Source organism: Anguilla anguilla, chromosome 14 (assembly GCF_013347855.1).
Source record: "Anguilla anguilla isolate fAngAng1 chromosome 14, fAngAng1.pri, whole genome shotgun sequence".
In the NCBI taxonomy this organism is placed as follows: Eukaryota; Metazoa; Chordata; class Actinopteri; order Anguilliformes; family Anguillidae; genus Anguilla; species Anguilla anguilla.
In genome coordinates this window covers 4,237,595-4,253,685 of record NC_049214.1, presented here as the reverse complement: position 1 = coordinate 4,253,685, position 16,091 = coordinate 4,237,595, and the positions used below count along the sequence as shown (strand labels likewise).

Below are 16,091 nucleotides of genomic sequence, written 5' to 3'. Positions count from 1 at the left end.
ACCCAAGTAACCAGGTGAAGTGAGTTAACTGTGTAATCAGCTGCTTTAATTGATTAAGTGCAAAGTAACAATGAAAACCAGCTGAGCCTGCGGCTCTCCAGGATCTGGGCCCTGTTTCACAAAGCAGTATTACGGACTTTGCTGGATAACTGCACGGAGTAAAACCTGGTACAGCTCTTTTTTCACTTCTGTCCATATTCCAGATTTTGGAGGGTTCTCAGTGCAGTTATCCATATTTCAGGGGTCTTTAGGATTGCTTTGCAAATTGTTACATCTACAGCTTTGATAGATTTGGAGGACAGTTACCTTTTAGATCGTTTTCCAACACAACATTTAACCTTTATTATTGGATCTAAAATGGACATAACTAAACCTCATCTAGCCCACACCAGGTCCTAACACTAGATAAATATGACCTTGTGCATTTTCTTTTTCACATCACTGTAAGCATAATAAGACAGTGTTTTTATCTAACTGTAGGAGTTCAGTATAGTATGAAGATACTATATCAGGTGTCAACGTTGGTTGCAAACACCACTGTCGACAAAACGTTTCCACATTTGGACGTTGGACTCCGGTTCACTTGAATGTGGGAGAGCGCTTGTGTTCATTTGTAGTAGATTTTAATGTGCCGGTCATTGGCCAGTAGGGGGCAGCATTATTCAAGCGGTCCATGGAAGCTGCTCTTTAAACACTAACTGTGGAGGGCCCTTTTTACTTTCCTCATTGATCAAAAGTCATAAGATTTATCGAACATAAAGGTCACGGTCACCATATATATGATTCATAGCCTGATTAATTCCGGTCAGCCTTATCCAGTTGTGAACACACACACACTTGTCAAAGCACTTCAAGACATTTTATATTTAAAGGCCACATGTATTTCCACTTCAATAAAACACCTAAATGAAGAATTGTGTCAGTAAGCTACTGAACAAAAAATTCTTAGGAGCGGCTCTAGCACAGCGCATGGGACCTCCTGCAGTTTGGGCCCTGTTGTACGATTTGAGTCATAATGTCATCATTAGTGCGTAGGCATAGTTTCATTTCAACTTTGGGGGAGACACTCTGCTGGACCATATAATCAAATGTCAAGTCTCACAAGCATACTAATTATTTTAGCAGTTCATTTGTACGGAAATACTGGGGGTGACCGGTCTGTCTGTCTCCCCCCCAAACCTACGCATATGCATTAGTGTAATTAACAATGAGCTAGGCCAGCTGCTGCAGATAAAAAATGTGAACGGTTTAGAGTGAATATCCTTAGCATACCACATCATTGCGTTTGTCCCAAAAGCCAACCTGAGTTCTAGTAACCAGGGACTACAATAGACAGTAACATAACAAATGCAGCAAAACAAATAAGGAGTCAAAATCTTTATACAAGAAAAAAAGATAAGATTACAAACATAACAAAAAAAAAAACATTACCATATGTAGATTAACAGGATGGTTCAGGTAGAAAACAGACCAGAACTAGGCTACTCCTCATCTAGAAGAAAGCACACTACCAAGGCAAATTAAAGAAGTGATTCTGCTGGCAAGTCTTCTTTCTACTCTGGCCTATCTATCTAAGATGTGTTAAAACAAGAAAGAAAAGGATCCGCCTGACCACCTGCAACCTACAACAGAAAAGCATCAACAAAAAACAAAACAGAGTAGCTGCAATTTTTTGAATCTGAAAACCAAACGGAATCTCTCAAAAGCTGAGGTGTCTTCAGGCTTTATCCACCTGACTGTCAGGTGGACACGGGTGTGCGTCGTCAGGCAATCAAGTCCTAATCGGCTCCACCTACAGGATTAAGACAGGCACGCAGACTCCACAAAGCAAGGGAATGTACAAGCAGTACATTCTAAAGTTCAGCTCCGGTCTCTTGAAAGGTACACATCACATTTACTGGAAATTTTAATGTGAGCAATTCAGGGTAAGCGCTTAGCACAAAAGTCACTACAACGGTGTCCTTTCCGGGAATTGAACCTGCAACCCTTGGGTTACCGGCCCAGTTCCTTACCTGTTCTGCTACTCTGCTACACCCAATGGTATTATTGAGTGGTATCTGGACAACACCAGTAATCTTACATGTCATCTGCATAGTAGGCGAGCGTGCTTACATATACCACCTTCATAGCAGGCAAGTGTGCCTACATATACCACCTTCATAGCAGGCAAGTGTGCTTACATATACCACCTTCATAGCAGGCAAGTGTGCCTACATATACCACCTTCATAGCAGGCAAGTGTGCGTACATATACCACCTTCATAGTAGGCAAGCGTGCCTACATATACCACCTTCATAGTAGGCAAGCCTGCTTACATACACCACCTTCATAGTAGGCAAGCGTGCCTACATATACCACCTTCATAGTAGGCAAGCGTGCTTACATATACCACCTTCATAGCAGGCAAGTGTGCTTACATATACCACCTTCATAGCAGGCAAGTGTGCTTGCATATACCACCTTCATAGCAGGCAAGCGTGCCTACATATACCACCTTCATAGTAGGCAAGTGTGCTTACATATACCACCTTCATAGCAGGCAAGTGTGCTTACATATACCACCTTCATAGCAGGCAAGTGTGCCTACATATACCACCTTCATAGCAGGCAAGTGTGCTTACATATACCACCTTCATAGCAGGCAAGTGTGCTTACATATTGATTCATATGGCAAGCGTGTGTTCATGTTTTGTAACTCTGTGGCTTCCAGGAAGAACTGCTCTTTGTGGGTAGTCAGTTTATCCTGTCTAGGGGTGGGGTAAGTAGGTTGTGATTTTGTAGGTTATCATGATGACAATGGATCCACCCCGTGATGCACTGGGCGCCCATTACCTGTTTTTATTCTGTTTCACGTTGAAACAGAAAAGACCGAAGAGCAGTTTACTCGTGACACAGCGCTTCGTTTTCATGCCCAGTCCCTTTATCTCAGATCCTTTGTGTTTGGTGACAGTCACGGGGAACGAGGCGTACGCCAAACCGAACACACGAATGGTTGACGGGCGCGTTTTGTGTCAGTAACGTACATTGCGTCAGAGTAATTATGGGATTACGCGTGCTGTCCGTGGACGGCTGCGTCTTTCGAGAGGTCTGCCGCCATTTTGTCTGCCGGAAGATGTTGTTCGGTTGAGTCAGCTGCAGGCCTCGCAGGTGACACAGCGTTGCGGGTGGGATGTGTGCACGGAACGTCCCTGCTTGAGAGTCACGGTCACAGCCCAAATTTCCCGCTGACCAAAACAGTCAGCTTGAAGCTTCCGAGGCTTTTTTTTTTTTTTTAATCAAAGGGGAGGAAACAATCGTAGGCTAATTGGATACCCTAAATTGGTAAATGGACTGCATTTATATAGCACTTTTATCCAAAGCGCTTTACAATTGATGCCTCTCATTCGCCAGAGCAGTTAGGGATTAGGTGTCTTGCTCAAGGACGCTTCGACACGCCCAGGGCGGGGTTTGAACCGGCAACCCTCCGACTGCCAGACAATCGGTCTTACCTCCTGAGCTATGTTGCCCATAGGTATGAGTGTGCGAGTGAATGGTGTGTGTGTGCCCTGCGATAGATTGGGGGCCTGTCCAGGGTGTATTCCTGCCTCTCGCCCAGTGCACGCTGGGATAGGCTCCAGCACCTCCCGCGACCCTGACCAGGACAAGTGGGTATAGATAACAGATGGATGGATGGATGGATGGATGGATGGAGGAAACAACCATGAATGCAACATGCCGCATTTTGTAATCATCGCAAGGAAATGTCCCTCATTTTCTAACCCCCTGGTAACACCGCGTCGTGCAGACGGACCGCCGTCGGTGCGGCTTCGCTGAGGCGAGAAAATCGTTGCCGTGGCACCGTTACGTAATCCGCGGCATTCCGAGCGAGAACGCCGCGACATTCTACACCCTGGGCGTGGCCGCGTGCGCCCCGGGGCAAAAAAATCAGGGCGCGCTCTCCTCAGAGATTCACCCACTTTCGGCACAAAGAAAAGAGCGGCCCAATTAAAAAAAAGTGCCGTTTGGTGACAAAGCCGAACAGGTTAACCGAACAAGACGTCGAGAACCGGACGGCCAGGCGGTTGCGGGTTCACGTCCGGAGTGTGACGTGTTTTCTGCTTTCGTGCGAGGAGCTGAATCAGAGTGCTCTCGTTAAGTGTGTGCTGAATGCAAGTCTGGTGAGCGGTGCCTTCTTTTTTTTTTCTCTGTCTCTCCTAATGATTTGCAAACGGTTTGGCTGCAGGTCAAGAGCAAAAACTTGTGAACATTGGTGGAGATGAGGGCCAGGTCAGCTCAGTGTGGTTAATGCAGACTTACCTGTCATAAACCAGTCAATCACAGAACTGCCAGTCTGTAGACGTCTGTAGAGAGTTCATTCAGATGACTAGGGCCTTGACGAGAATTATACCCATATTCAATTTCCAATATGTTGTACTCTATCCTTATTATTGTAAAAATGTAACGGTGTATATGATTTTTCTTTTGCAGATATAAAAATTAGTTCAGCCAAAATGAACAGACATATTTCTATTCAAATTCCTATTTGAGTTACTTAATATCCCACAATTCATTGCGCTTCACGCTTTTCAATGCAAATCTGCATTACAGTCTGGGAAGCAGTGGGGGAAAGAACATAATGGACGTGTGGCTCATTCTCTGTCATGTGTCTGCATTGTAAAGCATCGTTCACGTTGCAATATAAAGTGCTTAATACACCCAGTTGACCATACGCACATGCATTGCAATGAGCTCAGCTCATATTCTTATAAAATAACAGAAACGCAGAAAACCATGCACATTCGTATATTTCCCCAACTTTCTTTGGTAAATGCAGTCCTTCATAAGAAATATATTCTGTGTGTTTGCCGCAAAATGGCATTTTTTTTGGGTCATGCGTAGTTTGTGGAAAGCTAGACAAAATGTACAATTAAAATTTTTAGCTGGAGCTGGAATCTGAAGATGAGGTTCATCATCGGACACCTGGGTAGCCGATGACCCAGAGAACAGCAGGTACGGGCAGCAGGCAGTGGGGAGGCTGTCCTGCTAATGCACTGGGTGTCAGTGCAGTGGCACATCCAACTGTCAGGTGTCCAGTTACGACCTTGAAAAACAGTCTTCAGGAATGCTTCAAACCTGGCCATAGATTCAAGGCTTGGGTCAGCTCCTGTCTTATTAATACACTGGGCCCAATGGCTGTAGTCTGCCTGCACCAGATACCGTATGAAGTAATAATGGTCACCTAGCTCAGCCGATGGAAAACAGAGAAAGCTAAACTGTGGTCCCCTGAGCCTACAGGGGGACACAGAATTGATCAGAGGGGCTAATGATAATGATCTGGCATTCCGGATTCAGAGGGGGAAAAAAAAAGAAAAAAACAACAACAACAGGGTGTGGTTAAACAATGAGAGTGTATTATGACATCACAATGGCCGACGCCGATGGAAGGTGATTTCTGATAGAACTGCTGCACTGGCGCGCGATTTGGGAAGCGAGGGGCGGTGTTCTGGGGGCGAGACACAGGCGCTCCTTCTCCACGCTTAGAGGAACCTTCGGATTGGCAGCACACACACGCTTCTGAACTGTCGGCTGTTCCAGAAAACAAAGCATCGGCAAGTCTTACGCTGTAGGCCTCTTCGTTCCCAACACACGGGGCAACATGCAAAGGTGAAGTCACCTCCAGGCCAAAATAGTCAGATTTTGCTGGTGCAAATCTGCCAGAGACACATTCTAGCCGGAACCTGTCCCGATGGAAGCCTGTGGAAGCCTGTCACGTTCAATATGAACCAAATTTTGGCAATAGTTCCCAAATTAATCCTGTGGAGAAAAAGTTAACCACCCCCCCCTCCCCCTCCCCCATATCCAAACGCTTGCCCTTGCACAAGTGTTCCATTTTCAGTTAGCGGCAACAATGGCGGCGGTTACATAATGACCTGCAGGGAACAGAAAAACTGCCAAAAGCGGCTCACGTTCCGTTTTTTTCCTCCTGTTCCGCAGAGCTGAGACGGAGAAACGCCTGCTCACCGAGCCCGTGGCCTGGGCGGGGGAGCAGGGAAGGGACACAAACGCACCTCCTTCAAAACCACGCTCAGCTCAAGGGCCCCAGGGCAGACATGACGCTTTTCAAAATACTTACTGTGCAAAGGATATACTTTGCAAAAAAATGATATGCGGTATCCTTGCTTTTCAAAGGCAAATCTTGAATGCTGCCTGAGAGAACAAGGGGTTAGTCTATTTTTATTCAGTGACCTTCGGGACAATGACCAAAGCACCCACTTTAAAAAAATACATTCATGCATTATTGACACTTTCTCTCTGCGGTGTAACACGCCCTTTGGTGACGTTTACACAGTCAGGAAAAACAAGCGTCACCCTACATGCATATGCATTTGCAAAACTTTCCCTATGTACCTATGGCCTCAGTGCGGCAGACTTCCTCTCTGCGTTTACAAGTGCATTGTGGGTATTTTACAAGTGGCTCAGTGCTTTGAGTGTCTATGAAAACTAGCATCACACTACATGCATATGCATTTGCAAAACTTTCCATATATAGCTATGGCCCCGGTGTGACACACTTCCTCTCTGCGTTTACAAGTGCATTTTGGGTAGTTTACTACTAGCCCAGTGCTTTGAGTCTCTGCCCTGACCTTGGATTCGGGTGGTTGGGTTATTGTTGGGTTATTGGGTCACTGTACACCAGCAGAGTTATGGCACTGATTTATAGTGGCACACTGTCAACACATAATTAACAGGCAAGGATATGCAGCTTCACATTAAACGGGCTCTGTTCTGGGAATTCAGCCTGACTCTCTTTAATGACAGGTGAGCAAATATCACAAATTGGACCCACTTTCTCCTCTGTTTGGCACACAACATTGAGAGGGGTAGATTGTGTAGTGCTGTTGTGGCCGTGTCATACTGGAGAGGTTATGCTGTGCATCTAATACAGTAATCCTGGCTCCTGACGGCAGCAAGCGGCTTTGATTATTTCACTATGGCAGGGACGCCCGAGGCAAGATCGCGGACCGGATTGGGGGTTGGGAATGCAGACTTTGGGGGTGTCTGCATTCCCCCCCCCCGTTGCATCACAGTTCTTAAGTCGCGCTCGCACTGGAAAACACCTCGTGCGCAGCCAAACAGACGGACTTGCAGGAGCCTTATTGGCCAGTAGGGGTCGCTGGCCATCCCGACCCACTGAACCCCCGCTACGGTCGATTGTGCATCACCTTACAGTGCTGGCGGGTGTAGACAGCCGCCGCTGCCGCCGTTCGGATTTGAACCCAGTTTTGAGACCTACGACACCACAGTAAGATTCATCGTGAAACCCACACAGAATCTATATGCTGAAAATTGATTTATGTATGTATGCTAATGAACACAATTGTGTGAAACTGTGCATGGACAGGGACTGTCGCCTTGAGCGAGTCATATCCGAAAACACGTTGCTGCACATGTTCCAGATTTTTTCAGTTAACGTCATAATAACCCGACGAGCCCTTTCCCAGAGTTTCTCAGCGCTACCAAACACATAACTCATGTCTTGAATACATTGCATTACTCATTACGTTCCTCACATATTGTAGGTTACCACATTATTCCCCACCTATTTTCATAGTTTGTATTTTAACGAGCTGACATACATTAATTGTCACTGACTACAAAACATTTATTAAGCAACATAATGTTTACGAGGAAAAAAAAACACTGTAACAAGTAGGTTAAGAGCTGACAGAAAGCAAAATTTATATGGATATATACGTGTGTGTGTGTGTGTGTATGCTGTGGAATATATTCTGTATTGATGCAGTGTTAAACATGCACTAATAGGACAGCCATCTGTAGCACCGTAACAGCTGAAAAAATGCGAGTATTACAGGACTAAACAAAGACGCCAACTGTGGATATAGCACGAGAGCAAATGGTTCTATTAACATGCTTTTTTGGACAGATCCGTTTAAAAATTCTGAATACGAGTTTAAGTTAAAGAGAGTTCAACGTGGCCCAGCTGTTGGCCTCCATCGAGCAATATGAGGGCAAATATGCGTTGTTTTATTGCGCGGGGATCTTCTTTCTGCAGTTCTGGCTAAATGTTGTGGTTACGTGGTGCACGTTCCATGTACGATTTGCCGGCGCCAGGCTTCCAGTTTCCCCATCAGGCGATTACGTGATTTGAAGACACATACAATGCAATGCTAATTAGCATATGATGTAATTAATGTTGGATTTCCTGGACACGAGTGTTTGCACAACAAGAATTTATGTTACAATAATTGAAACCACGGTATGATTATGTTGATGGGACAGAGTATTGTTACATATTATTTATGCATTTAACTAGGCTATGGTATTACATTTTTTAAAGGAAACGTGGAAATAATTATTCATCCTTTAAAGAGGAACCTAAACGCTCAAATGAACATAGTTTGTCTGAAATGCATTGTGTTATGCTGATCTGTAATATATTGTGCATTCATGTAAGAAGTTTAACGTGTGATGCAATAGTGCTCAGTTATATGTTGACATGTCTGTGCTGGTTTGGGGATCAGGTGTTCCTGTCTGCATGTCAGGAACTGTCTAGAATAGGCCGTGACCCATTGCAATGATGTAATCGCCGACTGCAAACATTTTTAAATACAATTTTATAAACGGATTACTTTTAAACCAATGTGTCCCAATTTTGAGTCCTGCAGTCATGCTTCCTTAACTAATTCCTTAACTAAAAAAACATATAAGCTATATATATATGAACTAAAAAGTTTCGGTCCCAATGTCCAAAAAACTCTTCAGATCACTGCAATAAAAAAGAAGAAAAAGAGAAAACAAACAAACAAAAAAAAGACCTATATTTAGAAGATTTATACTCCTGTCTCTATGGGAGATCACTAGAACTCGGTGGAATACGCAGCATAGACTCAATTATCGAGATAATCTACTGCACTGCGCGCTGTGTAACCACTGCTTCCAACATCTACGATTTTCAGATTCACACCTTCCGCGAGACAGTTAAAGGAGATAGCTGATTGGCCACTGCGAAGAGATCACGTGCGCGCCTGTCAGGACAATAAAACTCGGTAGTAGCCTACGTTGTTTAGTGTTAAGTTGATTCAGGATAGTGTACCTTACTGCCTCAATTCACTGCGTGAATTTGGATATTTGAATTACTGCCTTGATCCCGTGGACTCGAAAAAATTGCTTCTAATCGGAATACCTTCATGTCTCAGTCCGCTGTGTTTCTTTCCCACTGCTTACGGAATGGTACGATAAGCTAATGTCAGTAAGTATTGAACAAGCAATAACTTATATTCATGTAAAGTTTAATTTAAATCTGGCGTAGGTATGTTATTGATATATCATTGATGGGTTTTTGATATATCCTGCGTTTATCGCATTATCAATGCCGTTGCTATTGGTGTTGAGACGTTTTGACCGTTTGTGGAATATCTCGTCTCCTCTAGCATGTTAGTACGACTTACTAGATAAATATCTGTCTATTCAGAGTAGCGCAAATTTTCGTTTAATCGGACTTATTATCTGAAGTGTATTATTCGTCGGTTCTTTTCAAGAATGTAAAATGTAAATAGCCTTAATGTTGCATGCCGATTATAACTCTTCCTAAAATTGTATGTGCCCTTTTCTTTCCAGGTGGACACTTCTGTTGGAAGTCCGAGTCGGAGCGCTTTTATTCCTGATCAAGACTCAGTTAAACGGGAGAAGATGAACGGTACAAGGTAAGGTCAACCAATACAAATATTTTAAAAAATAGATAGATGATAGCTAGATTGACAGACAGATAGATAGATAAATATCACGCGGTATCTCCATCTGTGGATGACACATGCAGATATCGCACGCATGAAGATCCAATATAAATGCAGTGCACTTACGTTTTGGTGAAAATAATTCTTCTTTCATATGATTGTGTTTCATCTCAGAATTCTGCGGGGCAGTTTTCAAATCTCCTTTGAGTATTTGCATCTGAAGAGTTTTAACGTTTTTTTTCCCCAGACATGTATTTGACCCAGTTATGTTGTTGTGGTTATTATAGACGTCATAGGCGTAGATTTTGGGGGGATACGTCCGCCTTAATATTTAGAACATGTACATTTGTCCCCCCCCCCCCAATACAAACATGAAATAAGCATTTCCGCCATAAATTGATGCAGAAAAGGCACAAATTGGTGCATAACAATTCACCAGAATGGAGGAAATAAAGTGTTTGACGCTCAACATTTCATGGGGGAGGACCCCCAGACCCCCGTTTCATGTGTCCACCCCATAGACCGTATAAAAATATGGACGAAGTGCTTCATGACGTCACCCACTGATCTGCTATGGTTAATGCTCATTGGCGCATGAAGCCCAAACTAGGGCGCAGCCACATTGCCCGTTGCAACCAACGCAAGCGCAGTGGAGCGAAAGACTGGAGTCCACTACAGGAAAATCTTACATGGTAATTAGACACGCCCACATCTGGACAAAAAGCGTGGCCTTGCAACCACAGAACCCTACTGTCATAACATTTCAAAAAAGTTAATTGTGCAAGATACGTTTAGTGTTCAGATATTTACATAGAAAAATAGATCAAATAGATCACTAGCTAACTAGCTAGCTAGTTACATAGACAGATAGGTAACAGAACTCTAGATAGCTAGACAGATATATCACGAGATAACTAGCTAGCAAGTTAGCTAGATAAACAGATCGATAGCAAGACAGTAAGTTTGCTTCCCCTAGCTAAGTAAATCCCGCTATCTTGTCTTCTTAAAGAAGCTTCAAAACTTCTTACAAATCTTATTTCACAAACAACATACACAAATTATAAAAGACGAGACTTTATGAAAATCAATCAGTTGAAACCCCGAAATGGTCATAAATCGCGTTTTGACATAGAACCTTATTTATCTGAAAATGTCTCAAATGTATTAACCGAAAGAACTGGAGAGAAGAATCCTTAGAATAGCGGTTAGTAGGCTACAGTTGAACGCAGCGCACAACATTTTTGGATCTTGAACTTTTAAATGGTGAGATCGTATGTAGCTAGCTAATGGGAATAAAACGACTCTGCCTGGCTGCGCTGACGGGGAAATCTTATATGGTCATACAGTAGTAGGACAAGCCACATTGCACGCAACCAGATTTGGGAGTTTTGGCGGAATTATTTTTAAAAATCAGACCCAGGGGAGACATTACAAGGGACGGGATTAACTAGTTAAACCATCATTTCTTGTGTAGAAAAAATATTGACCATATTTCCTCAGAGAAAATTGGCCTCTTTTCAGGCTTTCCCCATTGACTTAACATTGGGTGGGCGGGGTTTCAAGTTCTTTTTGCAACCAGGCGTTGCAGTTCACGCAGTAGCCACTGGGGTAAAAGGCTTCACTCACAGAGGCGAGTTGTTGTCCCTTGGTCCACCCCCGCAATGTTCAAACGAAGCCTACGCCACTGATAGACGTGTGCGCTAAGCTCTGTGTCCTTCCCTAGGGTGCTGCGCAATGTGCCTCCACCGCTGTCGCCCATGGACCTGGCGGCGCAGCTCTGCATTTCCGAGAGTCCCCCGCTCCGCCGCTGGCTGGGCGTGACCTCGCCGAGGATGGCCCCCCGCAGCTTCAACCACCTGCTGTCCCCGCCCAGCTCCCCGGACTCGCCCCTGTCCAGGAGCCCCATTTTCCGCAGGAAGAAGCGGGTGATGTTCGCCGACGCCAGGGGCCTGCCGCTCGCGACCGTGCGCTACTTTTCCGAGGACGAAGAGGAGGAGGAGGAAGAACAGGCGCCCCGGTCGCCGGCCCCCGCCGAGACTCCGCCTGGGGTGGCCTGGCTGCCGGGGCCGGGGGCCGCGAACCAGGCGGGCGAGAGGGCGCCGGAGTTGCGGCCTCCGTCCAGGGGGTGGCGCCACCTGCGGCTGCGGCTGGGCTTCCCGCCCCCGGCGGCGGACCTGGCGGCGTTCCGCGCCCGCCTGCAGGAGGAGCTGGTGCTGCTGGAGAGCTGCCGGGTGTCGGGGGAGTCGCTGAGCGGCACGGTCCGGGCGCGGAACCTGGGCTCCGACAAGGCCGCGCACGTGCGCGTCACCTTCGACTCGTGGCGCAGCCACCGCGACGTGCCCTGCGTCCACCAGCCGCCGACGCCCTCGTCCGCGCCCGGGACCGCCGACACCGACCTCTTCGCCTTCGACATCCCCCTCCCCGAAAAACTGGACCCCAGGGAGCGGCTGGAGTTCTGCGTGGCCTTCCGCCACGGTAAGGGCGCCGTCCTGTGGGACAAGAACAAGGGGAAGAACTACCGCGTGCTCGTGGGCTCCGACTCCGACACGCCCGCCGCCAGCCTCCTGGCCTCCCACCGCTCCTCGCTCACCTTGCCCTCCCGGCGCCGGGGAATGTGGGACACCTTGCAGCGTGGCGGAGGACCCCGGCCGGTCCACGCGACCGGCTCCCTCATGTTCCGCAATTCGCGCCTCGTCGGGGGCGAATGCCGATCGCCGACCCCTCCCGGCAGTCCGGTTGGCGATCGCTTCTAGATCCTCAGAATCCTGGGCAGACGTTGGACTTAAAAAATCTCGGATGCTGCTTGGAGGGACATCTCTGGCCTGGAACTTTTGGGCGTCAGTGTGTCAGCGTCTTGTGCTTTCTTGCTCTGAGCGAAGACTTGGGGTTTTTTTGGGAGTCTCGCACCAACAGCGAGAGAGCTTTCTGTGTAAATGTCTTTAACGGCTCAAAGTGAGCCTGAATGCCTGTGAAACTTGATTTTTAGAAAGTTTTGTTCTACAGTTCTCTCCCAAGCCGGGTCAGTGCATCTTTGTTTTCAGTTGGCCAGTGAACGAGGTTTCTGTGCTGCTTCTCAGCCCCTTTTCTGAAGTTCACCGTGAGGGTAGATGGACGTACTGTTGCTATGCCGACCGCCTTGGGGGTATAACATGGCCGTATACACTGTGGGAATACTGGTGTGGCCTTTGATCACTGGTTCATTTGTGTAAATAAAGTTTTGTTTAAATATGATTGAATGGTCCACTTGTTATTCCACCTGACTCCCATAATGCACTGTACACAAAGGGTAGACATTTTAAGTGTTGTTTTCCACATATATATGTATTTTTTTTAAATCAAGCACACAGAAAAGGCTTAGACAGATGGCCTTAATTAAAACAGGTGAGTATGTGTGTGTCATGGTGAGAAAGCTTGTTTGGAATGATAGCGATCGAAATCGTGACGCTTTATCCTGCCCTGTCCTTTGTGTTCAGGAGCCTCTCCTGGCTAAAACGAGTTTCTGAAGAGGGTGTTCAGGTGCGTGTGTGTGCGGTGGCATGCACTTTAAAATCATTGTGGTTTTGTCGTTCCTCCCTGCAGGAAACGCCCGTTGGGAAGGCGCTGCTCACTGCAAGCTTGTTGGACCGCGACCAGACAATTCACACGGTGTTTTGTTTTGAGACATTCCTGTAACCACGGGTAACAATCGCATTCCGATACATTGAAAAGTGAATTACCTCCCTTGGGTAGCAATGTGGGGTTTTTTTTTTTTTCAGTAAACAACAGATTGACAGATCCAGACAAGCAAGACACGGTATGTCAAAGCTTCTTTTCTGTTGCGGGCGTGAGTTTAACCGATGACAGCGCTCGATATTTTTGTCGACCGTGGATGAAAAACCACTTTTTGAAACCGAAAATGTTCTTTTATCAGACTTTTGGATGCCCACCCGTGTTTGCCGTGCTTCCTGGGATAAGGCGGATTAGGGAGATTAGCGTCTCTGTCTCTTCTTGGCGGGCGCGAGCTGTGCTGTGCTGTCGTTTAGCCGGATGAGCGTGGTTTTCCTGCAGCTAATGAGGCGTAATGGCAGCTGGGCTGCCACGCCTTCAGTTTAACCCTTTGAAGTGCACGATTTTAGAATGTTTTTTTTTTTTTTTTTCAAAAATCCTGAGCCGGGGTTCTAGAACTCCAGTTACCGCTTTCAGTTACCGGCTGCGATTGTGACATCACAACAAAAACACTTTTTCAATGACGCTATACGCCATTAACTAAAACTAGCAAAAGTCTAGCTCTGCTGTTAAAAGGACTGATATCAAAATAAGGCCAAGCCACAACAATTAACAATCCATCTTGGCACACACAATTAAACAAGCTCTATTCTAATGCAATGCTACTCAATGTTTCCTAAATTATTTCATGTAACTTGGCCGGGGCTGAAGTTAGCAAGCTAGCCATGCAGCTGGTTTAACGAAGCTGTGTGGTCAAGTAGCCAGCCAGCTGTATGAATGAAACAAATGTGGCTACACAGCTGGCCACAAAATGCTTTTTTTGGGTAACGGTTGTCTCACCGGTTGACAAATCCAGCCTGAGGTTTTATGGCCTACCCTGTAGTCATGCAGCTATTTGAGTCATGAAACAATATTATGTGGGGTTTGGACGTGAAATGATAAATAATGCATTTAAATGAATTATAAATGAGCTTCCCACAAATATTATACAGCTGTAAAAATAGCATTTTAAGTGTTTTTGGGCTATTACTATTAGGCTGGTTAGCAAGTAAGTTATCTTCCATTCCACACGGAACCAAGATGGCGACCACAACAAACGTCCTTTTGTCTGTGTATTAGAGTGTACTGCAATTGGCTACTCTGATCAGATGTTGTTATTGGTAGATGCAGCTCAATGCCCAATGGGGAGAATTATTGATTATGGGACTGGAGCATTAGTGGTGATGTAACTGGCAGGAAGAAGAATAAGAAGGGAAAAAGTAAAATCCCCCTAAGTTTTGGGCTTTAATGTGTGGACGTGTGAAGTTATTTTTTAATTCTGTCTGTTCTTAAGGGGTTGAAAGTCTGTGGTCATTGTAATTATTTCTGTAGGAAACCGTGAAAAATGTGCTGTATAGGTATGGGGCATGCCGCCCCACCAAGCCGTAACTTGGCTGTATGGAATACCTGCCATCCCAATCTGCCAGCTCAATCAACATGAGAACATTCTAATCACATATTTGTGATCTCAAAGTGTCAAAGTGTTTTTATTTGTCAAGTGCACAGTATAACACAAGGTCATTCTGAGCAAAGAAATTCTTATGACATGGCAGGCAGCAACTACGTAGAAGCAGAGCAAAAATATAAAAAAATATCTAAAATATACATAATATTAAACATAATATTAAATATTAGCAGCAGTACCAGCCTGTACAGATGGGGGATACGGACAGTGAGAATTGGAGTATTATATATTTAAATCTTAAACCTTAAATTGTATTACAAAGTTTGTTCCAGTTTATATAGGTAACTACACTATACGACCAAAAATATCTGGACACCCCTTGATCTGGGGCTGCTTTTTGCAGTTTGGGCTAGGCCCCTTAGTTCCAGTGAAGGCAAATCTTAAAAATTCTGTGCTTCCCTAAGAACTTGGTGGAGGCCCTTTCCTGTTCTCGCATGACAGTGTCCCCCAGCACACAGCAAGGTCCATATAGAATTGGTTTTATCAGGGGTGGTGTGGAAGAACTCGAATGGAGTCCTGACCTCAACCCCATTCTACACCTTTGGTCCCAAGTAATTTTAGCTGATTATTTTCATGTTAGTTTTATCTGTAAACATTTTGTTTACAATAAATTCCAATCAAATTATCTACAAATAATATCTACAAATGTGACTAGTTTGAGTAGGACTTGCATAAAATAGTCACATTCATCCAGTAACAGACAAGTACTAATATGAAAAGTAAGTAAAATAACTAAAATAACTAATTATTACAGATTTTGTTGTTGTAAGTAGCTAATAACTGTCATTACACAGTAAAAACTTCCAGTATTTATTAATCTCTAACAGTGATAATTCAACTCTTGACAGATAATGTTTGTTCCCACTCTGGAACGTGGGTCCAAATGTTATCTGTTAAGAGTTGAATCAACACTGGACCTTTTACTGTGCGCTAATTGAAATTGGACTTTAACTTTTGCTACCCAGAGATTATAGGCAGTTATAAGCAGTTATAACCTTTTTTGCTTTAATTTTCCATCTTGAGGTGATCTTTGCCTGCACGCACGCAGTTGGGGTTGTTTTTGTTGTGACTCCTGACTCTTGGCAGGTTAACCCCGTCACCTTCCTTTGCCCCCCCACACCTTTCCCGGGAGCCACGCTGGTTCCTG

The 16,091-nt window shown here is 45.1% G+C and overlaps 1 protein-coding gene across 4 annotated transcripts; it reads left to right on the top strand.

Moving 5' to 3' along the window:
- The first annotated feature begins 7,124 nt into the window (after positions 1-7,124).
- On the top strand, positions 7,125-12,966 carry LOC118212378 (protein phosphatase 1 regulatory subunit 3C-B-like). Of its 4 annotated transcripts, none has more exons than XM_035390191.1 (3): positions 7,125-7,283; positions 9,620-9,705; positions 11,459-12,966. In XM_035390191.1, the coding sequence occupies exons 2-3, from the start codon at positions 9,692-9,694 to the stop codon at positions 12,486-12,488; spliced, it is 1,044 nt and encodes a 347-aa protein (XP_035246082.1). In that variant the 5' UTR covers positions 7,125-7,283; positions 9,620-9,691; the 3' UTR covers positions 12,489-12,966. The 4 variants fall into 4 exon arrangements, with proteins under 4 accessions (XP_035246082.1, XP_035246079.1, XP_035246080.1 ...); XM_035390188.1 differs by lacking the exon at positions 7,125-7,283 and adding an exon at positions 9,029-9,232; XM_035390189.1 differs by lacking the exon at positions 7,125-7,283 and adding an exon at positions 9,029-9,247.
- The last annotated feature ends 3,125 nt before the right edge of the window (positions 12,967-16,091 follow it).

What these genes read in the sequence shown, in the direction of transcription:
- LOC118212378 (XM_035390187.1), top strand. An exon ending in GAGAAGATGAACGGTACAAG is followed by an intron (nt 9,706 to 11,458) that starts GTAAGGTCAACC and finishes GTCCTTCCCTAG; the next exon opens with GGTGCTGCGCAATGTGCCTC.